This window comes from Melanotaenia boesemani, chromosome 24, assembly GCF_017639745.1.
Source record: "Melanotaenia boesemani isolate fMelBoe1 chromosome 24, fMelBoe1.pri, whole genome shotgun sequence".
NCBI lineage: Eukaryota > Metazoa > Chordata > Actinopteri > Atheriniformes > Melanotaeniidae > Melanotaenia > Melanotaenia boesemani.
The window spans coordinates 7,400,684-7,426,757 of NC_055705.1; the positions used below are offsets into that span (position 1 = coordinate 7,400,684).

At 39.6% G+C, this 26,074-nt stretch overlaps 1 protein-coding gene across 2 annotated transcripts; it reads right to left on the reverse strand.

Moving 5' to 3' along the window:
* Window positions 1-2,590: 2,590 nt before the first annotated feature.
* runx1 (RUNX family transcription factor 1) lies at window positions 2,591-24,567 on the reverse strand. 2 transcript variants are annotated; one of them, XM_041978816.1, is made up of 8 exons: window positions 24,048-24,567; window positions 22,034-22,185; window positions 21,850-21,960; window positions 18,161-18,317; window positions 13,859-13,963; window positions 11,545-11,763; window positions 6,150-6,296; window positions 2,591-6,072 (listed from the first exon to the last, which is right to left on the reverse strand). In XM_041978816.1, the coding sequence occupies exons 1-8, from the start codon at window positions 24,073-24,075 to the stop codon at window positions 5,519-5,521; spliced, it is 1,473 nt and encodes a 490-aa protein (XP_041834750.1). In that variant the 5' UTR covers window positions 24,076-24,567; the 3' UTR covers window positions 2,591-5,518. The 2 variants fall into 2 exon arrangements, with proteins under 2 accessions (XP_041834750.1, XP_041834749.1); XM_041978815.1 differs by having other exon boundaries at window positions 24,042-24,567.
* Between the last annotated feature and the right edge of the window lie 1,507 nt (window positions 24,568-26,074).

The window sequence follows — 26,074 nt, forward strand, 5'->3', positions numbered from 1 at the left end:
CGTTAGATATTAGATACATTCACCAAACTTAAGGAGTTTTTAATACAAATCCAATATTCTGACTTTGCTAAATATTTTGACAGTAAGTTTTAATTTTGTGGATCAACTCTTAATAAATTTCAGCTCTTCTGCAGGCCCTTTGTTGGTCATGAAAATATTTCTAGGCTTGTAAATGACCGTCCGTGCTTCACTGTTTAGACATTTGGGAGCTGGTTTTCATTCTCTGACAACAGAGTAAAAAATTGATTTCTTAACAGCGCCGATCGTGATTGATGATCCAAAGTTCTGACAGAGGGAGAATTTAACAGGGAGCTGAAATTTACATATTGTCCTATTAATCACCATGACAGAGGGCAGGGTGGAGACCAGGTGGGGGATGGAGTCACCAGCAGTTCTGTGACAGCAGAATTAAATTAAATTAATTAATTTTTTTTAAAAAAGAAGATGAGGCAGAGCAGGTGATTGTTGTGTTTTCTGCTTTTAGACTACTTACTGTGTTTGTAATGAATTAAGATTCCAGACTAAATTTGGTAACCTAATATTTGATATATTTCTTGTTTATGAGAAGAAGAGGTCTTGGATTGTTTTCAGATTTTATGGTGTGAGGATAAAGATCGCTCATCAACCCCATCTTGTCTCCCAACCCTTACCACTTGTTAAGTATTCTGGAAGAATCTCCTCAAACTTTGGTACATTTCTCGTTCAGTGGAACTCCGTCTTCAGCTGAACATTCAAATTGATGCTTCTCTGTTGTTTTCATCTCCACAGAAGAACCAGTGAGAACCCAGAAATTTAAAGACATTTAAGCTGCTGTTGCTGCCCTTGACTCTTGATCGGTAATAACATGTGAAACCCATGTGATGTTGTATGATCACGTTTCATGTTATTTAAAGAAGTAAACATTTGTAAACCTTACAAAACCACATGGTTTGACATGGGAATTTACGTGGGCTTCATATGTAATTATAACAGTTTCATACAGGGTTGGAACTACGGGGCCCTAAGGGGAGCTCGGCTCCCCTGAAAAGCCAAGGAGCTCCCCTAAAGACATTCAGCTGATACTTTAAGGAGGAGTCCTAAAAATAGTCCACTTTCAGGTGACATTTATTTTCCAAAAAGGTCCCTGATGCTTTTTTAAAGAATAGCATTAATTTGTTGGCGTTGTGTACTAAATAATTTAATTAAATTAATCAAATCTTCCAAACGATGCAGGTGATCCCTTCTGTTTCCTTCAGCACCATGGACAGTAGCATTGTTTGTTTGTTTGTTGTGTGCTGTGAGCATGCAAACAACAAACACCTGATATGCTGTTTGTGGTTGTTAAAAGAACTGTCCATCCCTCTCTGAGTTACATGCAGTAGTAGCAGAGGGTTGTTTTGGCAGCAACCGTATTTTTGATCTCACTTTGTGCACTAATATATGTGCATGCATGTGAGTTGCATAGTCATGGTACAAGCCTGAACATAAGGCTCCCCGGAAAGCCTTGGTGTAAATTGAGCCTTTATATTGGATTCAATGGAATTTACATGGTTCTCAAATTTAATTATGTGGGTTTCATATGGGGAGTTACATGTAATTATTAGGGGGGTGGTAGCAAGACAGAGATGGGAGTGTGTGTGTGTGTGTGTGTGTGTGTGTATGTTACAGGGATGGGCTTGGGTCTGGAGGACCTGGGTTTAAGTCCCTGGTCTGGCAACATAGGTCAGCCACTGTGATCCCCCAAGCAAGGCCCTCAACCCCCAACTGCTCCCTGGGTTCTGAAACATGACAGCCCACTGGTTTCTAAATCTACTCATGATGGTTAAAATGCAGTGCCTAATTTCACATATGAGTTTACACGGATTTCACATGATGTTCTACATGCTTCACATGTTAATACCATGAAAATGTTCCAAACCCTGTTTCCAATACACAAATGGCATGCTTCACATGTGAAACACACATGTTTTTTCTTAAATGACCCTTCTTGTAATTTGTTTTAATATTACGATATAGCTTCTGCTGTAAAATGATCTTTTTTGAACCTCTAGTCCAGGGGTGGCCAACGTCGGTCCTCGAGAGCCACAATCCTGCAGGTTTTACATGCATCCCTGCACCGACACACCTGACTTAAACTAATGAGTCATTGTGCAGATCCTTATAGGCTGTTAGATCCATTTATGACGTCCCATCTTGTTTGAATTCATGCTTGTGTTGTTCTTACTCTCAAATGTAAGTCACTTTGGATAAAAGCGTCTGCTAAATGACTGTAGAATAGAATAGAATAGAATAGAATAGAACAGAATTTAATTTGAGTCAGGTGTGTTGGTGCAGGGATGCATGGAAAATATGCAGGATTGTGGCTCTCGAGGACCGACGTTGGCCACCCCTGCTCTAGTCAATAAGTTTTTATCACCCTGCAGATCGAGCAGACCTTTAACTTTAGCAACACTTAATTGACAGAAGCTCCTGTTTCATCAGCAGTGATGAGGTGATGCGGATGTAGGAAAGCTGCTGATGGATGATTAAAACTCAGTTTGAACAACTTAAAACGAATATATTGTGTAAAAAAACAAACAAACCAAAACAAACAAAAACACAAGTCAGACCATGAACTCAAACACGTTTACTTCTTGTGTAGCAAAATCTGACCATTTTAACTTCAGAGCCTCGTTTTTGTGATAACAGCATGAAATAACCATGGGTGCATAAAAAATGGATTTACACAAACAAGCCATGACAATGTTTGCATCTTATTTACAACCTGAAAAACATTTCTGAAAAAGGAAACCAGATTCTGAAGTAAGATCAAAAACACCATTTCTCCCCATGAAATCCATTTAATCCTCATATCAGGGAAGATCCTCACCCTCCCATATCCTGTCTTCCATCCTGAGAGGGACAGGCTTCGACATGTCAGGTCTGAATGAACTCCAGCAGTGGGTGGAGATTTCTTACAAACCGGCACAGTTCAGAGCTCCAAATCAGTTTCAAATGATTATTGCTACTAACTGGTGAAAAGCAACTGGATAGAAATAACTGGGGTTTTCTATTTTCTTCCAGCCCCAGTAGGAATAGAAACATGCAGAATAATATTCCCAACTCAACCTGATCCCGACCTTCCTGCCATGTAAACAGCATCTTCTGATCAACATAATCCCAGTAAGTAAGCAGTCACCAGTAATGGATGGGGATCTCCGTCCCAGCTGCAGGATGAAGGTTCACATCTTGCTGCAGAAACTTCTGTTTAGCAGTAAGACCTGCACTCAGTGCAGCACATGAAGATGTTCTGGAGAATAGTCATTACAGCGGCTTCCTGTGAGTTATTGATCAGATTATAATCTGTAACATGTAAACGGGAATATATTTTATATACAACACCATAATCAGAATATTGTCTTATTTATAATAAAAATTACAACATAATGTTGCTGTACATGTAAACATAGCCGGAGTTTAACATTAACTGTGAGAAAAATTTAGGAACAAAACAATTAATAATGCAAGTTGAGTTAGTTTGCATGAGGAGTTGGTCTGCTAATAGTTCACTTTTTATTATTATTGCTACGTTCTCATCTTTAGACCCAAACCAACACTTTGTGTACAGCAACTCCCAAAATATTGGGGTGCTGTGTAAAATGTCAATAACAAAAGAATGCAATGATTTTCAAATGTCCTGAAGTCATATTTTATCCCCAACAGATCATAAAAAGCATATCAGATGTTGAGATAATTTACCATTTCATGGAAAATGTGGGCTAATTTCGAATTTGATGAAAGCAATTTAACTCTAAAAAGGTGGAACAGGGGCAACAAAAGGCTGGAAAAGTAACTGGTAGTAAAAAGAAAAAATTAAAATGAGTTAATATAATCAGGTTAATCATCAAGTCAGTAACATGATTGTATATGAAAAGAGCACCTTAGAGAGTTAGAGTCTCTCTGAAGGCCCATTTATGCTCTATGCTCTAGGTAGATGTGGAATCTTAAGTACGTGTCTTATGTCTGTATGTGGTCCGTTTCCAGGGCTCCTGTGGATGTGTACCCTGAGGCAGGAAACCATGGGGGCAGTGTTGAGCAGTATAGCTGACATGCGACCAGGGATGAGAACAACCAGGAAGAAGCTTGAATAATGGCTTCACAGATGACTACTGTCTCCTGTGTTGCCTCGCTGTATGTCTCTTTGAGGGCGTGCATTATCTTAATCTCCTCCACTGTCACCATGTTGGCTCTGAAACTGATGTTGGAACTCAGAGTTGAATTCTATACTACCATCTCTTGGATGTATTGCCTAGCAACCAATGGTGCATGAGAACATATGGGCAGTGACATTTTGTGTATGTAAAGGGAGCATAAATGAGCTTCAAGGTTCAAGAATCTGCAAAACACAGATTCTGTAAACTGAAGAGAAATTTAAAAGTAATGTTCCTTATAAAACTGAGAAGAATGAATTGTCCATCTCCTACATTCAATCCCTTGAAAATAATCAAAATTATGAGATTCTGGAGAGTTTTCTGTGCACAAGGAAAATAACAAATTTGTATTAGATGCTGGTGATATTGAGGTCCCTGGGCAGCACTGCTTTAAAAATAGGCCTTATTCTCTACACTGGAAATCACTGCACGAGCCCAAAAACACTTTACTGACACCATCACACAATCCTCAAATTCAAGTTAAAACAGCACTATGTACTATGTTCTATATACTCCCATCTTCACCACATCCAACCGACCAGCTGCATCTCCGTCTGGTTTGGCAGGTCCAGAGCCTCACACAGGAAGTTGCTGCCAAGGGTGGTGAGGACTGCAGAGAAGACCCCTCATCCATCCATCCAGGACATTGCACAACATCACCAGAGACCCCCCACACCCCCAACATGGTCTGTTCTTCCTGCTGCCCTCTGGGAAGAGGCTCTGCAGTATCAAACCCAGAAAAGCCAGGTTTGCAAGTTTTAAGACTGTTAAACTCTTAGTTACCCCACCCGCCACCCCATACACTTTTTTTTAGAAATGTGTTGCTGCCATCAGATTGAAAATGAGCTTCTATTTCCATGAAATGGTAAAATCTCTGTTTCAACATCTGAAATCTTGTTTATGTTCTATTGAAATATACATATAGATAAAATATGGCTTGAAAAGAATGGCAAATAATTGCATTGTTTTTATTTTCATTTACACAGATTCCCAACCTCCACGATAGAAAAGAATAATTCTGATTGTGATTTATTTGGGTTCCCTCCTGCCTCCGTGCAGCTTCATGCATCTTTCATCTAAACAAACTGGGTTAAAATTTTAAGAGAATCAGACAGTTCAGGGATGGCTCTGGAAGGTTCTGTGGTCTGTGTGGTGATGACGATGATGATGAGGATATAAACATTGATTCCTGATTGGATCCACATCTTTCATGTTGTTTGTTGACTATCTGTTTAATCATTAATCAAGATATTGAAATATTAACAGTGATCGATGTTTCAGTTTAGTCTTAAGTTTGATCCTCCTTGTCAGAGTCTGCCGTCACAAACAGGAAGTCCATCTCTGAGGTCTCAGTAAGGTCTCCAGACGGCTTCAGTGGCAGCCATATTTGTCGGGGAGCTGCTATGGCTGGACTCCACCTCTACACCTACTCCTTCACTTTGGTTGGGCAGAGAAGGGTGCAGAAGGGAGGAGCCTGTGGAGGCGTTGGTGCATGGTGGCAGGATCCTTGGTGGTGAGCGTGAGTCACTGCTGCCCCCACCACTGCCCCCCGCCATCATAGAAAACTGGTATGAGCCAGCGGTGGTGGAATAGTACAGGTGATACGGAGAGGAGGTGGACTGGAAGGGCCCATTCTGAGCCTGGTGGGGGGTGTTTGTTGGGTAAGGAGGGGGCAGATATGTGTGGTAACGCCCTGTTGGCGTGGTTGCCATGGCTGTTGCCATGGTGATACCAAGGGCACCATTGGAGACAGGGTTATGGGATGGAGTGTATGTGAAGGCAGCTGCTGTGGGCGGGTAGTGCATCCGGGGGTCCGAGAAACGGGAGTCAGGTAGGGAGGGGAGGGAGGTAAAAGGTCGTTCTAAAGCCATCCTGGGGTCACTGAAGGCCGTGAGGTCAGGACCTGAGAGGAAGTCAAAGGTCAAAGGTCAGATGATAACAAACACTGATGTTTCTGCTGCTCATCCAAAGTTGGTTTACCTGTGAGCCGCGAGGACAGGTCACTGAGGGAAGAACGACCAGGTGACAGGGGATTGGCTGTGTGGACAGTGGGCGTGGTTATCTGGCCAAGGTAAGGATATGATTGGTCATAAGACCAAGACGGAGATGACTGCATCTGTCTGGAATCTGAAATAAAAAAAAAAACAAAGATGGAGATAAATTATTTGAAAGTATTATTCATCTAATAAATTCATGAACAGATTTTTTTACTCAAATGAATTTTAACTGGATTTTTAATTAATTTAGCTGAATTAAACTGAATTATTCTTCGTCAATCTAAAACAACGAAGACAATAAATGTGACAATATCATTAAACATGACATAATATGTAATGAAATTCAACTTATTTTAACTATTCATCTTATTTTAACAGCATCCACAACAAGGTTCTGATCTGGCAAAAAAAGGAAAACATGTGGTTCATGAATTCTTCAAAAAATCTTTATCTTAATACAAACTGATGTCTCTTTCCTCATTCAATGAGTGATCTATAAATATGTTACTGAGCTCTGTACAGTTTGTATGGAACATCTCAATCTAAGAACAGTACCATTCACAATTGGGAAAAAAAACAAGATGTGACATCATAATTAAGTGGTAGTCAGACTGCTGTGAGTCCAGTTGGACCCAGGTGTTGTCATGTAGTGCTGCATGCACACACACACACACACACACACACACACACACACACACACACACACACACACACACACACACACACACACACACACACACACACACACATATATATATATATATATATTTGTTTCCTGCTGCTGCACAGCTGAATCAGATGAATGGGTCAACATGCTAGTGATGTGCTATGCATGAAAGAGCCGGCTCTGAGACCCGATGCTTGGTAGTGAATCCCATCGAGTGAGAGCCGGCTCCCAGTGTTTTTTTCATTTTGCTGTATGTTTGGTTTTTCATTCTGTTTCTATAATTGTTTGCTGTTTTGTGCAATGTAGGATTTTTGTTGAAATAGTAAACAAAAGTAAATGGTTTTGTATCAGAATAAATGCACAAAAGAAGGCAAATATAAGGTTTCATGTAAAATTGCTGAACACAAATGAGTTTTTAATTAATTCACAATTAATTAAATTTTGAGAAGTTAAGGTAAATTATGGGGCTAAAAATTATGCTAAATTAAGAGCCGTTCTGGAGCCAAAAGAACCGGCTCTCCTTTGGGAGCCGAACATTTTATAACTACAGCATGCTTGGGATTGACTGTTGAGGAGAGCAGTTTAATGAACAATGAACCATTTTAAAGCTGGACAATTGCTGCCCTGAAAGACAGGAACTGGACACCCTGGTTTAGAGGTAAAGATAGAAAGGAGGAAAAAAAAAGAAAAAAAAGAAAAACGGACAATATTTCAGAGAAGCTTTGGTGGTTTCCTGTTGGTAATTATTTTATGAGTGGGATGTGAAAAATACCAAAAGTACAAAGAACTGCTTCTGTTTCTCTTCACCTCCATACAGACCTCCCTTTTCTGTTGTTCAGCATATCAGTTATTTAGTTGTACAGCTTGAAAGAACCATAAAGCCTTTGCCATATAGGGTAAACAACCTGCTAACACTGACTAATGTCTGCTAACATCTACAAACATCCCTTAACAACTGCTAACACCTGCAAGGAGTTGTCAACTTCTACTGACATTTTCTAACGCATCCTCACACAGTTTGATAACAACCTGCTAACACCTGTTAGCAACTGGCTTTTGAAAGTGATTTTTAGGATTTAATCCTGGCACCAATGACTCTACAGTCATATATTTACAAGCTCCATCTTCAGTCTGCACCAATAGGAACATTTGGGGAAAAAAGAAGGGACTTTTTAATCTATTTTCACTGTGGACTGATCTAGTTAAATATACTTTAAATAAGAGCTGCTGTAGTTTTCCACAAAACAGGAAATGACACCACATTACACAGAGAAATGTTGCAATGTTGGAATAACTCTGCAAATCAACTAGAAACTGAAGAGGGGCAGTGGATTACAGGATTATAAAGAGAGAGAAATTCCCCTTCAACAGCATTAGACATCATAAACACTAAACTTGATTAGACTAAATAAATAAATAAATAAATAAATAAAAGAGGAAATTCATGTTTGCTGATCATTTCTTTTGTTGTAACACTTCCTGGTAATAAATTTGATACTGTTGGAAAGCCTGTTTATTTCCTTATCTCATCTCCAATATGTCTCTGTATTGAGAGTGTCTCCAATGCTAAAAGCTATTACCCTATCAGTGTGGCAATCAGCATAGTGCTGTTCGTTATTCCTCCACATGTCCAGGTTCCAGTGTACATGTTCCTGATCGTCAAGCACCTGATTGTCATCACCTTGGATACCAGAGGCTTAAATCAAGAGATAACAGCAGAATAAGCTGTTTAGCATTGACAGTGAAGATTTGGCAGGTTTTTCATAGGTGCAGCCCACATACTCAACTCTGCTGCTCTTTTCACACATGCATTTTCTACAACAGTGACACCGTTTAAAATAGAAATAAACAAGATATATAGCCAGGAAGCATTGTTACAACAAGAAAATAATCCACTAAATACTTGTTAAAACCCTTGTGGCTTAACCTCGGTATTCCTCCTGCACAGGAATATTTTACCAGGTATCAGACTTGGAGGATCTCTTTACAGGTGGGCAGGATTCTACGCAAATACTTTTATTTGATGACTGGAACAGCATAATTCTCTGTATACTGCAATTCTCAAGGATGGAAAAAAACAGAGAAAATTAGTTTAACTGATATAATTGCGGTTTTAGAGATTTACAAGATGTTTAGAGATGTTTTCAATCTGTATTTAATTTAAAGTGAATTTACTGTCACGATGACTTAAAGTCTTTATTTTTATTCAGGATTTTTGTGTATGAAGAAATAAATAATTTTTTTAATTTTAAGTACTTTCTTTCTCACAGAAGCTCTTCCTGCCAGCTGACTTTCATTTCCTTCTTGAATCACAACCTGCTTCCTGGCACACACACACACACACACACACACACACACACACACACACACCCACCCACCCACACACACACACACACACACACACACACACACACACACACACACACACACACACACACACACACGTGTCAACATTACCACTGAAGACCAAAGAGGAACAGATTCTGTATTTTGGTACCACACAGAGTATCCACGGCAACCACAACCCACATTCACGTGTACACACACAGACACACACACTAACCACAATGGATCTTACAAAAACCACAAGAAGGAACCATGAAGTTTGATGCAAAAGTTGGGAAATTCAGACACAATATTCATGTTTCTGCAGGAACTTGATACTAATAAACTGTTAATCTGATAAACTAATGATTTTACATGAAATACAAACATCACATACACAGTGATTTTAAGTTTACACTAAAATCGGCTCCTAAAAATTACAATTTTCTCCCCCAAGTCTCATAAATCAACATTTTATTCACCACAGAAAACAGATAAATGTTGAAAGTGAGACATTTTCACTGTTTAATGAAAAATCTTGAATCTGAAAAACATTTGCACAAAATAAATAAATAAAAAAACAATAAAATAAAGTAGAGCTAATCAGTTCAGTTACCAACGGGTCAGTAACATGTTTGGGTGTAAAGCTAGACAACGGTTCACTTTTAGATAAAATGTTCCTGATTGTAATGCCGTGAAGACTTTGAACCTACATAATCTGCAGATTCAGAGATTCTGGAGACGTTTGACCATTAGTGATGGATGTGAGTGATCTTTGAGCCCTCAGGCAGCACTGTGTTAAAAAACAAACATGGATCTATTGAAAATCCCTGCAGGGACTCAGGAACACCTCCAAATATTCCTGTCAGTGAACACAGTTTGCTTTAAATGCTAGAATGTAGTTTGGCTTGGTACAGAACAGGTTGGTATAAATTTCCTTTAGCTTTTCCACAGACTAAAACTGGAGAGGGTGCCAGAACATACAAGCCATCCTAATTACTTTGGACCCTTCTGTTGGGATACAAACCTTACCGATCTGACCCTAAAGGGTGGGGCTTGACATACCGCAATCCATTGATTGGTGTAAAGAATTATTTCTTCCCACGCGACTCAAAGACTCAAACAAAGCGGCAACAGACATATTTAAATATTTTTTGTTGTTTAAAGCGAGAACACAAACTGCTGGATGCCCACCATTCTCTTTTGTTTCACATTCTGCTCCATTATAACTCGAGAAAGGCATTGTGTGGCTACGATGTTCTATTACGTAGCTAATGCATCCTTTGCTAACATCTTATATCCCACCTATCAGGTGAAGGCAAAGTTGGCTGCAGAAATGCAACAGCGATAAGAGTTTGGCAAACCAAACTGCACCAAACCGTCCATCCTAAGCCGGACACCTTGGAAGAAACGAAGCTTTAGTGTCTACAGAACCAGAACTTTTCACACCTGGAAAGGCTCCATTAATTCTGAAAACCAATTTTTCCTCTTTATTTGTGAAGATTTTTATATATTCAAATATATATATATTTCTAGAAACAAAGTTAGTAAAGGTGCTATTTCAAAAAACCAAATTTGGCCGTACCTAGAGGATGGCTACATCTATTTGATGTATCACACAATTAGCCACTTGTCACAAATACTAACTTATGTCATTGTGGGACTCATAGCTCAAAAAGGTTTAGAATCACTTCCTTAAACCAAAGTAAGTTGCCAGCCTCCTTTTCTCCTTTATATAAACGACAGGAGAAAACAGGAAGACAGGGTTGAGAGCGTATCTTTATTTAAACAGTGAGTCAACGATGAGATGGAGAGACCTATGACACCCATGTAGTAATGAAGCCCTGTCAATGCTTTCCCTCAAAAAACACTCACAGCCAGCAGATGGCGCTATTTCAGTGGATCAAATGCTTTGAAGCACTGAGTTGATTTCACGCCAGGCTTCGGTTTCACGTCCCTACTTTAAAAACAAAAAATTCATGGTACTTTTAAACACGTCGCTTTTCTTATTGCCAAAACTCACGGGAAGTGACGAATGTAATGCAGTGCGTCAAGCTCCACCCTTTAGGGTCAGGTTGTAAGAGAAGAGTCACAAAAATAGTAGGACAGGTCGGATCGGATACTTACACCCTTCCCAGTTTTTGCCTGAGGAAAGAAAAACATTTATATACTGACCTGTACCGTATTGAGCCCGGCGCCTGTTGGAAACGGGATTTATGTAGCAGCAGGTTAAAAATGATGGTAAACTGAATATAAAACTACATTTTATAGCGGAATTAGGATCACCCAGAAGTTTCTTGTTTATCATCAGTAGATGAAAAGAAGGTTCAGCAGAGCAGAGCAGTGCTGGACCGACTGAACAGGACCATCGGTTGTTGGGTCTTACCAGCAGATATCTGGGAGTGTGTGGGGCTAGAGAACGAAGCAGAGCTGAGAGCTGCAGACTGGCGGCTGTTAGCAGATGGTTGGTGATGATGAAGATGGTGATGGTGATGATGGGGAGGAGTGACCCTCATGGAGCTCCGCCTTAGCTGTTCCAGTTCTGTTAGCCTCTCTGAAAACGCCAGAGATCCGGGTTTGACCTCGTCCAGCTTCTGCCGGTGACCTGAAGACAAATAAAAGGTTGTTACTGATCACAGTTAAACAAGACTTTTCAGCTTTGGATGTAATCTGATTACTTTCTGCAGGACTTCCTCCAACAGTTCTGATAAAATTAACCCGACTGTTTTTGCAGATAGTATCTGAGGAGATGTGCTCATGTACCCATATGTCAGTCTGTGTGTGTGTGTGTGTGTGTGTGTGTGGGTGGGTGTCATGTGTTCATGTCACACTTCAAAGACCTAAGGTCCAGTTACACACACTTTTTCAAATGAGGTAAGTGTGTGTGTGTGTGCGTGTTGTAACAGCTGGTTGATGGTTGTTCACAGCTGATCAGTCTCCCTGTGTCATGTGACCAACATGAATCCGTTTTTATCACCTGTACTTGTTATCAAACCAACATTTAAACCCACATCTGTCTTTAGTTTCTGTTTTCTTTCATGCAGAATTCCCCGAGTTTCATCAGAGTGAGCCGACAGGAAGTCAGAGTTTCATCAGCTTCCTGTTTGACTTAGTGGAGAGTTTGTCAGTTCTTCCATTAACGTAAAGCTGTTTTTATAACATCATGGCATCCAGTTTCTACAGCAAGTAAACAAAATATTTTTAGAAAAATATTTTTAAGTCTTAAAGTAAAAACAACATAAAGACAATCTGAACTAGAACATCGGGGGTGGCTTAAGTTTTTCTTGAAAATTGCGTTCACTCCAGCTTGATGAATTCGTGATGGATGTCCATCCTGGTTCTGGTTCTGCTGGAGGATTTTCCTTCCCGTTAAAAGGGATTTTCTCCTCTCCACTGTCATCTCATGCAGCTCAGGATGAAGAACTGAAGATGATGGTTTCCTTCTTCTTCATGAATTGAAAAGCTATGAACACTAACTGTAATGAATTGGACTCAGTTTGATAATAAAGACACAATAAAAGCACTTTGTGTTGCATTTTTTGTATGAAAAAGTGCTTTAGAAATAAAGATTGATTGGTATGTATTGTACTGAATTGGACAGAATTGGATCATAACGTTATAATGAATGAAGTATCAGGACTAAACGTCTTTAAAGCAGATAACAGATGTTTAATTGTTTTACATTCATGTACTTATTTGACGTGTTCCACGTTTTTATTTCCACTTTCACTGTTTGGCTTGGATGTTTTTATTTGTGTAAAATCACTTTTAGGTCTGGATTTTCCTCATGATAACTCTTCCTTTTTGTGTCAGCCTGTGTACGTCTGACTCAATGTTTGAAAAGTGCTATATAAATAAAGATTGACTGATTGGTTGACAGAGGTTATAAATTGATACCCTATAAATAAAAGTGGCAAACTGGCATTTTTTCTCTGATCCAGTGCTGCGTAACATCTGAAGAAGTGCATGGTGATAAATTATGTGAGGAACTGCTGAGTCAGTTTATTCTGGTTAATTCTGTAATCGTTAGTGATCATTTCTCAGTCAGTCCTGTGAAACGTGGCTGCTGATAAACATCAGATTTACTTCCTTCTGAAACATGAAACCAACTCCTCTGTATGTAAACTTCCTAAAAACTAAAATTAAAGTAGTATTTATTTCTTTAGAACAGTGTTTGTTAAAAATAATTAATTAAAGTTGAAGTAATATTAATAAAATCCAAATATTACTGTGATTTATTATATCAGTGGTTCTCAAACTAGTGGTCCAAACCACCATGGGGGTTCATTTGAGGGGGTCACTAGATTATTGTATAGCTGACATATATCAAAACTATTTGGAACTTTTATTAGCAATGTCAAAATAAATGTGCTCCTCCAAAAACATTTCTCTGTGAAATTAGTTTGATAGTTTTTACCGTATGTTAGTTTGGAACCACAGCTTTATATGATGAAATGGATCCAGGCAGTGACATCACAGTTGACTTAAAAATCTGCTCCATTTTTAAGAGTTCTGTGTGGGTTTAAATGAATTTATTTTGGTTTTATATGTTCTTTCTTCTTTCTCTGGACAGGATCTGGACTAACTGCAGAGGGCCAATAAAAGTTGTCAGTGTGAATCTAACCAGAAAATGACATGAGACTAACCTAAAATCTGTTGGAAATCATGTTTGTATGTGCAGTGTTGGTGTGGTGACTCACGTCGTGGTTCCCGGGGACCATCCACCGTGATTTTAATGGCTCTCTGGTACGTCGCCACCTGAGGAGGGCTGGTGAACACGGTGATAGTCAGGGTGAAGCTCTTTCCTAAAACAATAAAAGGAGATGCAGAAAGGATGACATGATGATCAGAATCAAAGAAAAGAGAGTAAATAACACAATCAAGGAATCACAGAAAGAATATTAGAAAATATTAGAAGAATCAGAGACAAAAGAAAACAAAATACAATGGTAGAAAAAGGAAAAAACAGGTAGTCCATCATCTTTACTCCATCCAGCTCTCTGGATGCTGACTGAACGGCTGCCGTGTTGCCTTCACTGTCATTGATGTGACTCATGTTGGTATTAAAGTCAGTGTTGCATTTTCTGTCCTTATGAAGATGTAAGTTTGTCCTGAGTAAGATGCTTTAATAAAGTTATTTGAAACTTGAATAGTAGGTGGATGAACATAAACTAGACTAAAAATAGAGTCATTGTGCAGCTCAGTTTTACTGGTTCACAGAAGGAAAAACACACATTTTAACAGAAATGCTCACATCATCGCAGCATCACCTCACACTAACACACAACATGCTGAAACACCCGATGAAGACGTACGGAGGGAGGAAGGAGAAGCTCTTGGAGCTCAGAGTGTTCAATTTTCTTTCTGAGTTCATTAAAACATGTTTTCAGCTCTGACACGTTCCAGCTTACTCTCCAAACGTAAACCACGAGCCTAAAGAAGTCTGTCATCACATCAGCAAGTCAGCTGTTCCTCTGACTTATCTCGTGCTGTGTGTGTGTGTATGTGTGTGTGTGTTTAACCTGTGTCATTAAAATATACTGATAACTTCTGACATCACATTAATTTAAGGACAATAATCTTGTTACCTGACAAGAAGCTAACGAGTCAAATGTTTATTGTAGATATTTAATGACGGCCACCAGGTGGCGCCTCCGACTCTCCTCATGTCCCACCAACACGTGTTAAAACCATTTTGCTCTTACAGCCTGTATGCAGCGTTATTACTGTGTGTACATTCCTGCAGATGATGATCTAATTAGGAAAAACTGAGAATGTTCAGAGTTTCCAAGAAGTCTGACAGAATAGTTGAAGTCAGTGAGGCTGTTAGCTGGTTAAATAACACGCACACACAATAATTATATCTTAGACTAGTGTCTGTGTGTGTATGTGTGTGTGTGTGAGGTCATAAATTATGAAAAGAAAAATAATGATTCTGTTTAAAAGAGGAAATAAGTCAGAGACTAAAAACCAGTCACATATGAAAACTCATCTTGCACGCACACACATTCACAGCAACATCCTGAAATTGCATATGAAACAAGAAGCAGGGGTTTCATCAGCCCAGTTACATGGGCAGATGTGTGGTAGAGCCCCTCAGACATAAAGATGGATAGGGGTTCACGCATCTGAGACAAACTTTGTGGAATACGTTCAGATTCCACCCTCTATAGTGTCTAATATCAAAGGATTCAGAGAATCAGGAGGAATCTCTGTGCGCATGGGACAAGGCTGAAGGTCATAACTCCATGCTGGTGATCTGCTTTAAAGCCAGTCATGATTCTCTACTGGAAATCATTGCATGGAGTCATGAACACTTCCGGAAATCACTGTTTGTGAACACAGTTCAACCTGAAATCCACAAATGCAGGTTAAAGTAGCACTATGTGGTGTAGGTGGCCCAGGCCTCTTCCAATGGCCCAGAAACAACTTCCATGATGCTCAGCCTATGGTTCTTCAAATAAATAAATAAATAAACAATTAAATAGATAAAAAGACTTCCGAAATTTCTACACTGATTTAGGACCGTAGTATGGACCATGAATGCAACACTTGTTTGCGATATTAAACCCATAATGCTGTGTTTTCAAGTAGTGTGAAATTAATGTCTTTCTCCAACCCAAAATGTAAAACTGAAAACCGCAGATTTAAACCCGCCTGGACTGACAAATGTTTACTTTACCATCACATTCAAATGCAAAACCAGTGTGTTTAATTTGCAATGTGAGTGTGTGGTGTGTGTAAAGATTACAATTTGAGGAGGCAGATTCCATGCAAACATCCCGAGGCATCCCAGGAGCGGGCTGCACTACTGCTGTACTACTGTCATGCTACAGCAGCATCCCTTCGCTGGACATTTGCAAGGAAGAAAAGGACATTTACAGACTGAAACAGTAAAAGACTGTATGCTGTGGGAAATGACAGCACAATTAAAACAAGTGTGTGGTCCTGTTAAATTTCATGGTTTGAACATTTGGCCCTTCTGAATATATACTTGAGTGGCGCTAATGTAGACAGCTTCCACATCAGCATCCATCACAGCAGCATGGCTTCACAGAAGAGTCCGGCTGCTGAACTGGCCTGCCTGCAGTCCAGACCTTTCACCAGTACAAAACATCTGGAGCATCATGGAAGCAGAAATCCAGCAACCAAGATCCAGAACTGTAGAGCAGCTAGAATCCTGCATCAGACCAGAATGGGACAAAATTCTTCTCCTAAAACTCCAGCAACTGGTCTCCGCACTTCCCAGATGTTTCCAGACAGATGTTAAAAGAAGAGGAGATGCTACATGATGCTAAATATCACCTGGAACTACTTTTTACAGACGTGTTGCTGCCATCAGATTCATTATCAGCTCATATTGTCCATCAGATGGTAAAATGTGTGTTTCATCGTCTGAGATGTTGTTTATCTAAATTAAATCATTGCTTTCTGTTGCTATTTACATTTTACACAGTTCAGAATCCAAACTCATTTGGAATTCAGGTTATATTTGTTTAATCTGTGTGTTTTTCTATTTTTTGTCTTCATTTACAGCCTAATTTCCTGCTGAATGATGCTGAATCATAGCTGGTTTTGATCAATTTAAGTGGAAATAACTGATTCAGTCCATTTAAACAGATTAATAAGTGACTCATGTGCAAGAAGAGAAAACCTTTCCGTCTCATTTAAACACATTCATGCAATTCAGTGACTTGCTCAGCGACACTTCAACACACGGAAGTCGGGGATAGACCCAACAACCTGGTTTGCAGCCTGCTCTCTCAGACTTTGTGTGTGAACCCTGCACACATCATCAGGACTCTGCTGTGTTTATGTGCTGCTTCTGAAAACCAGGAAGCCTGACTCATGATGACTAAGTGTGACAGCATTTCGGCTTCCACCACCCACTCATGCGAGAACCAGTGAGTGAAACCACCAGTCAAACCACTAAACCGCTCACTAGCATTGGCAGCTGGAGCAACCACTTCCCACTCAAACGACAGGTTTGAGGTGCAGAAACTGCTTTAAATGTTGGTTCATGTGGCTTCTTATCAAACAGCAAATCTAGAATTCCTGCTTTTCAGAAAAGCCTCAGGTATCTGTGAGTAAAACTTTAAACATGGATGAACTGAGTTTTCCATCCTGACCCCTGTTACCAGTAGAAAAACCTGCAAACACTGGTGATCCTGTAACTAGGAAAACCAGTTAAGTATGCTTACTATATTATTATTGGATCACACAGCGGGAATGAATCGCTCAACATAGTGTCAGATCTGCCGGTTAAGATGAAGTGAACCAACAAACACTGCAAAGAAAACTTAAAAGAACAGAAGTCCTGGGTTTAATGAGTTCATTTTATATACGTATTACTCTACAGCATACACTGAAAAACGTCGGCTCTTCTGGCTTCACTGTTGCTGGAAAATTACCCAGGTTGTTTTCTTTGCTGTTAAATTTGCATAAAAACAAATTTCTCCTCCTAAACTTTATCTGCTGTGAATGAATAATTAAAATGTCCATTTTTCAGCAGCGGGGCTGTTAAATCTATAAAACTCTGACAGTTATTCATATGTTTCCTGTCAGATGGTTGAAGTTTGCAGATTAATGCGAGTGTGTGACAGTGATGGCAGCGTTGTGTACACAGCGCTGGTGTTTTAAATAGATAAGTTGAGACATTTGCCTATGACTGATTTAGAGTAACTGTGGTCTGGTGTGTCGGTTAAAGACAGAGGGAGAGAGGGGTGAGGCACGTTGACACTGACTGAGATGTGAGGAGGAAGTGAAATGAACAATGTTTTTATTCATGTGTACTTCCCCTACTTCATCATCTGAGCTGCTTGTGCAAAACATCTATTAAATTTCAACCAGAGATCAGATTAGTCAGTTGTGTTCTAGCATGCACATTAAACTTTCTCCCACATTTCCATCAGTATATTTCCATCAGTTTGTTTCCGTCTGTTTTTTTCCCCCAATAGTTTGTTTCTGTCTGTTTGTTTCCGTCTGTTTCTGTGGGCTCATACCTCTTCCACTGCGGCCAACGAAGCGCAGGTCGTTGAATCTGGCCACCTGGTTCTTGATGGCAGCTGTAGCGTTGCGAAGCTCTGCTGAGTAATTCTCATCATTTCCAGCCATCACTGTTACCATTGTACCATCGGGAATGTCGCCCAGGGCAACCACCTGGAGACAAGATGGAAAGAAATCAACCAACACATGAATGTTTAGATTTTTGTAATATTTTCTTGCCCTAAAGAAACTCTCCTGGTTTAAGGTTGTAAGAAATGAGGCGGTGAGACATTTGGACCCACATTTGTGAAGCTGTGGATGTCAGGAAACATGTTTTTATGTGAATACGTGAAGAATATTCATGACATGCTTACTAACGTGCTTTACTTGGGGATTTTTAATTTCTGCTTTCACCATCTGGTCTGAATCACCACATCAGTGGTTTAGTGTTGAAAACTTCAGGCTGGCTAAACCGAAAATGTTTCAGGTTTAATTTCAGGTTAACGAATTGTTTTGGGCAGCTGCATATTTTGTGGTGAACATGTTTAAAAAAAAACTGCTGTTGGAGGTTTATTCGTAATTTAATTGTTTACAGTTTTAAATGAAAGATTCTTAAAATGTTCAGATTTTTCTTTTATAACTGATTTACCAGATTTAAACATACCTTTCCACCAGCTGTGATGTTAGTAAACTTTTTCATTCCTTGTTGCTAAAATATATATTTAGTGATGGATGTTGCCATGGTAACGACCATCATAGATATGAACATGAAACAGTCACGGGTACGAACACGGATACTGTCCCTGCTGTATCCATGAGGCGGCTGTAGCTCAGGAGGAAGGGCAGTCGTTTGCCAACCAGAAAGCTGGCAGCTTCCTCTGACTACATGCTGAAGAGTCCTTGGGCAAGGCACTGAACCCCATGTTGCCTCCCAGTGTGTCTACCAGGTATGAATGTGAGTGACAGCAGAAAGCGCTTAGTATGTAACAATAAAAAGTGCTGTGAAAACGTGTGACTAGAAAAGTGCTGTATAACTTGCTCCATTTACGAACATGCAGTAGATCATGAGTCATGGGTTAAAATCATAGAGTTCGGACATGGGTAACATCATGGGCATGGATGTGGTGATTGTGGATATGATAATGGGTATGCACATGAATATGCGCCTGGATATAATTACGGATTTTATCATGAGGTGCATTTCCATCATCCCTAGAATTAAACCTTAAATATCGCCTTAATAGCACCTAAATTTAAAAAAAACCTTTCAAATATCACTTAAAAATTTTTGTGCTCTCATGAGGTGGTTTTTCAGACGTGTCAATATAAAGTATATTGTAAAAGCGTAATGGAAACACTATTTTCGCATTTACGTTCTGGATTTGACGTAGGGGGCCACATGACTATGACGGTGCAGGAGGAGACGGACATCTTTTTACAAACAAAGATAAAATATAACAAACAGAGAAAAGCAGAGTTTTACACAGAATTAGAAATCACCTTCATCCTCAAAGTGGAGTCTCACAGGACGAGATTTTACGAGAATAACTGCTAATTCAATAAAAAAACACCTGCAAATCGTAATTGCAATTTGTCTAAATTTTAGAAATATTGCTTTTACTTTGCAAAATACTGTAATGGAAACACAGCTATGGATATGATCATAGGCACGACCATGGAGTGCAAAAATATATGAATATAAACATGGATATGAATGGTGTTTTGAACACAGGTATGAGCGTGTGTACAATGGATACTATTGTGGATTTTAACATGGATATAACACTGGGTACGATCATAGATATAAACTGGACTGAACTGAACGTGCAGATATGAAACAAAGGCTTTTTCATTTTACTGCTTTCCCAGCTGCCCCTCACACACCTATCTACGTGCAAAAAGCACACTAAAACCAGACCGGCTGCTGCCATCTCATCGTTATATGTGCAGCTTTTTGTGCAACATCCAAAGGAAGTGAAGGAGAAAGTGAAGTGCAGCAGAGTTGGCAGATTTTCCTTCATCAGAGACTCAAAGCTGAAACAGCCGTCAGCTGTCTGAACTCTCAAAGTTCATATAAATAATGTAAACTAGGAAATGAGACATAAACCATTTTATAAAACTTTCTCACAACACCTCCTGTGTGATGTGTGGCTCATTAGAGAGCACAATCTATGCAAATGCAGGCTGATTTTCATATTAACGCTGATCTCTCTAAAGCATCAGTAACGTTCAGGGAAGATCCTCTACTACGGATTCTTTCTCTTCTCCACCAAACAACCGCAGCTTACTATGACTCTCAGACTAGGATTAACCTGGAAATTAAACTTTGATTTGAGTCGATTAGCTTTTCAGCTAACTAAAACCGATGTAGAACGTTTCCACCTAAAAAAAAAAAGCATTTAAATCTTAGTTCTGATCTCTTCCATTATCAGTGAGAGGTAGCGACATCCGCTCATGACGCTCCATAATGAAACATAATGTACCACAACACACACACAAACACACACATGCAAACACTAATGCATAAAACTCAATAAATCAATGTGTTGTTCAGCTAAAAGCTGCTTTTCCATAAATGCATTTGGTCTGAAAGTGCAGGAAAACCTCTACATCCATGAACATCTATGCATGAGGGAATTCTCTGCAGGAAAACGAAGAAGCTGAAGACGGACGCATCGAGACATGCTTTAGTAAAGTTGATGAAAGCCTGAATTTTTATCTTTTACTGGGACAAAAGAGAGAAAACAAATACTTAAACTAATGTTTTTGTCAGATTTTCTCAGACATTTTCACACAATGTTGTTAAAAGTCTTTGCTCACATTAAATGAACCCATTAATTACAAGAGTTTTCCCACAATTTCAGGGTTAATATTCATGTTCTTGGTAGAATAATTTCTAAGCATTAATGTTTGCACTATAAAACACTTTTTTGTGAGCATTAGGATCTAAATTTAGAGAAGCAAATTAAAATAAATAATTATTTTAGTTGATATTTAAGTGTGTAAACAATCTTATATCTTATGGTGAAAACAGAAAGTCCAGGAGTTAGAACTAGTTTCTTGTTAGTGGAACCGTCTGACAGCAGGACGTGGAGCCTTCGGCCAGTCGTCCAGCTATGGAATTAAATTCTATTTACTCTATATCATTTTTTGAATCCATGTTTTATGCTTCTGGCCCTGTTAAGATAAATAAATAACAATAGAATTAGATTAGCCATTTTTCTAGTTCTTATAAAAAACAATCTGGCTTTAATCCTTAAAAAGACAAATTATTAACTGAATATAACACATTTTATTTTAAAATGTATGGAAATAAACCTGCCTGAACTGTCTCTACCTGGTTAACGTGAAAAATAAGTGTTTTTTTTTTTATCTGATTATCGTTTCAAAGTTGGACTATTTTACTAATATAATTTGTTAAAACATTGATTCTTATTATTATTGTCTAAAAGAAAATAAAAACTGCAAAGAAACATGTTTCTCTTGATTTTAACTCCGTGTGAAGTTGGAGTTTACACCTATCGGTCATTTAGAAAGGAAAAGAACATTTTATTTCTCATCTTATTTTTCTGCTAGAAAATCTAAATTTAGCTTAATAATTATTTTGTCAGGTTTGAATCATTTTAGTTTCTCTGTGAAATCATTTTAATCTGTAAAAATTTGAACACACACACTAATAGAATGGCTGGCGTGAGCTTGAACACACCTTGAAGGCGATGGGCAGCGTCTTGTTGCACCTCCAGTGTGTTGGCAGGACGGAGCAGAGGAAGTTGGGGCTGTCCGTCTTCACCAGCTCACCTGGATGATCTGAGATCACCTGAAAGACACCATCACTCTCTGAACTCCACAGCAAAGCCACACGTCTGTTCTTCATCATCGTGTCACCGTACCTCCACCACGCCGCGCTCGGCCATGCGCAGTTTGCCCACCAGAGAGGCCCCCCCGCCGGCCTCCTGGGCTCCCAGCGGCAGGGCCTCGGCCATTTTCGCCCCCGAAGCGAGTGAGGTGGAGGGGGGAGTGTAACGCCGGCCTGGAGCTGGGTCTGAGGGAGGAGGTCAGGTTTCATTCAATCATCCATCATTTTATTTACATCACACAAAACACCAGATTTTGTTTTATCCAGCAGAGCAAAATATTCTGATGATCACTTGGAATTATTTACATTTTTCATTTTGATTATTTTAAAAAGCATTCTTTTATTAAAATTGTGAATTTTGTTTCTCATTGTTTACTTGATTTATTGATCAGTGGTTCTGAATGACTGAGTGAGGGTCTGCAGAGTGTGTGAAAGGGTTAAATCCGCTTATTGATCATCGATCAGGAGCTGATAACAACAACATGCAGTCAGAAAGCTGAAGCTTCATTCTGACTGTCATTTAAAATAGATGTATAACACACAACGCTGTGTATGACTCAACGATGCACACACACACACACACACACACACATAAACCAAAGTGTGTGTTCAGCAGCATTTTCCTATTTACAGGAAGATGCTGAGAAATGTCACCAGAAGGTACAGCAGCCCTTCACGCCGACCTCTGACCCCACACACACAGCAGCTCGGTTTGAAGCCGAGAACACGCGGGAAACACGTGTGTGTGTGTGTGTGTGTGTGTGTGTGTGTGTGTCAGTGGGTTCTGTTTGTCAGTTTGCCAAAACCCACAACTGAAGCCACATGCTGGAAATCTGCAGTCAGAAACCACATCCACACACACACACACACACACACACACACACACACACACACGGTTCTGCATGCTGAAAGTGTGAAACTTTATTTCGGATCCAAAGCAGCTTCTTTTCTTTCTTTCTGGGGAGTTTAACCTTTAACTTCCTCTAACACTCAGCAGATTAAACCTAAACATGTGGAAGTAAACTTACTGTCAGTCTTTGTTATAACAGAAACGTCCATCATCACCGTTTGTTTAAACATTGTTTCTGATATTTTGTCCAAAGAAAAAAAGGCAAAGAAAATTTTCACTTGCTTCTTTCTTAGCTTGAACTTAAAAAACTAAAAAAAAAAAAAAGTGAAATGATGATGCTGTAAGTTAGAATGATTGACAGGTCGAGAAGACCTGATAAAAACTGCCATGTAGTGAAGCTCGGGACGTTTTATTTCTTTCTTTCTGGTTCTTTTACCAGATTATCCCAGTTACCCGAGTTAGTTTATTTACACTTTATACACAAAACAAATATATTTTAAATCATTTTATTCAAAATATGACAAATGACTTTATTTTAAATATCTTTGATAAGAATCTATTTAAATTATAACATTAAAACAAAATTGTATTCAAATCTATCTGATGATCTTCTCTTAGATCATTTTAATTTTAACATTTATTTATTCATTTATTTATTTATTCATTTATTTATTTTTGTATGTGAACAGCTGAGGCTCTCTAGCAGCTCTTGACCTGCTAAAAATTGGCAAAATACCAACATAAGTAGGAGATTCCCTGGAAGTTCTTCAGAAAAGTTTACATCTGAAAAAACTAAATAAAGCAAACAAATAATAAATAATCAATAAATAAGTTTAGTTTTAAAAAACTAAACTGAACAATGTTTCCTTATGACACTCACACGCACGGGCGTTATGAACTAGCCTGATAGTTTGGGGAAATAAACCGAACTGAACTCTGTTTATGTATGTGTGACTAATGAAAACAAGCTTTTAAAAATTTGAATCATTTCTCCACAAACACTTTAAATCCCACTCGAGCTTTGGGGAAAGTTTCCGCGTGGAGATGATTCCAGCGTGTCTGGATGGATGGGTCAGAACTTCCGGTTCTGATGCAGAACAGCACCAACAGACTGGACTCGGATGAATAAACTGAGTTGCCTGAACACAAACTTTCTGCTAATTCAAAAGAAAAAAGCAAACCGCTCTGGTACCGGTACCGTATTTTGCGTCCCACAGAAACACCATTTGTGCGCCACAGCGGAACAGCTGGACCGGAACTCCTCTGGATCTTCAAGGATCGCCTCCTGGTGTCTCAGAAGTAGACAGATCCAGTTCATGTACCGATGACAACTCGCCCCGTTTTGGACTTCTGTTGTTCCGTCCGGATTTGCCGGATGTCGGAGCGCGCGCCTGAACTCGCAGTAAGGCAGCAGAACTCCGACCCCCCCACAGAGTTTCTGTTATTCCTCAAACAGGGAAAAAAACTTTGAGGTACAGGAGAAATTCTAGGGATTCTTCAGAGTTCCATCAGCTTCCGAGCAGCAGAACCGAACCCTCCACACAGAAGTGAAAGCAGAAGTGTGGAAAGAGGAAAAGGACATCTGCTTCAAACCACTCGCAGAGTTCCGGAACTCACAGACCGAACTCCGTCTCACCAGAACCGGCTCTTCCTCCGCTCCTCTCCCCGACAGATGAATAACCATCTCTGGCAGGCAGTACCGAGCTTTTACCGGCACCGCTCCGGGTCTGCTGCCGGAGAAGGTCTCAGCCAATCAGGAAACTCAGCGCAGCCTCACAGTGCAGGACGCTTAACCAATCAGCTTTACGTCCGTTCTTAAGGAGGCGGGGCTTAGTGGGGGCGGCAGAGGGGGTTCGTTGTTCGGAGTATGTGATGAAACATTCAGTGTGTGAGTCCAGCATGGACCCGAGTGCGTGTTAGACCACGAGCCCGAACCTCTGCGCGTGTTTTCTGACTTCACTTCATTTGGACTCTCGTGCTCAGTTGAGCCAAACCGCGGAGTTCCACCCAGAGATGGACAGTGTGTGGCTGCGCGAGCACGGCGGACTGTCCACGTGCACTCAGGCCAGACTGTAAGTACCGGACAGTAACAGTAGGGGGCAGTAAGTGATCTAAACCAGCTTCTTCTTCTCTGAAAGCCCCGAGCTGCAGCCTCAGAGTTGTAAAATAAAATAAAATAAAATAAAATAATCTGCAGTTATTTAAAATTAGATGGACCCCATTTATTAAATATTGTATTATTTTAATGCACTTGTATTGCTTTCTGCACCCTGCTGACATGTTTTGTGTAAAGCACTTTGAATTGTCTTGTACATTAAATGTGCTATACAAATAAATTTGCCTTCCCAAATTAATTTAAAAAAATTGTGTTCTACTGTGGCATATAAACATAATTTCTTTTTTCTTTTTTACCCCCAACAGAGACTGTTCCCCTTCACCCCCTCAGGCCGAAGGTACAGGAGTCTGAAATGCAGGACATCCAGACTCAGGAACTCTTTTCCCTCCACCTTCAGACTCCTTAACAGCTGACAGGACAGCCTTACTGACTGTTTACAGTATCTCTTAAATACACATATTTCACACTCACCGTTCATCCCTGACGCTGTTACACATTTAACGTCTCACTTATATCAGACAGTTCACCAAACAGTTCACAGAATAAAACACAAGTTAAAAGGTCCATTAAAAACATAAAAGACATACCAACAAAACTAAGAAAACCCAACTTAAGACTTATTTAAAATGTCGATTGCAGTTGGAACGAGTGATTTCTTTACTGCTTTGCTCCTGGTGCTTGGCGGCAGCCAGGAGGAAGGAGCTGCTGGGTGACTGCCTGTGTGGAGCTCTGTCAATGACTTACTTTAGTAGCATGTTTGAAGCTGGAAATACAGTTAAAATCAAAATAAAATAAAAATGCAGCGCTTTCATTAAAGGAAGAGATTTGGTTCGGTCTGATCTGGACGTAGAAACTGCAGCGCTGTGCTGCAGCTATTTTTATGGAGCAGCTGACAGATGATGATGCAGCAGCTCGGTTATCTCCCACCGTGCATCCTGTTATAACTCAGCTTCAGTTTACATCGTGTTCAGTTATTCATAGATCTGAAAGTCTGATTTTTATCTGGTAACTGCTTTTATGTGTGAAGGCTGAATCTCTCACGGATGTGTGTGAGGAGGGTCGGACGATAACATGCTGACGATAAAATCTAAACCTAAAAAGAAGAAATC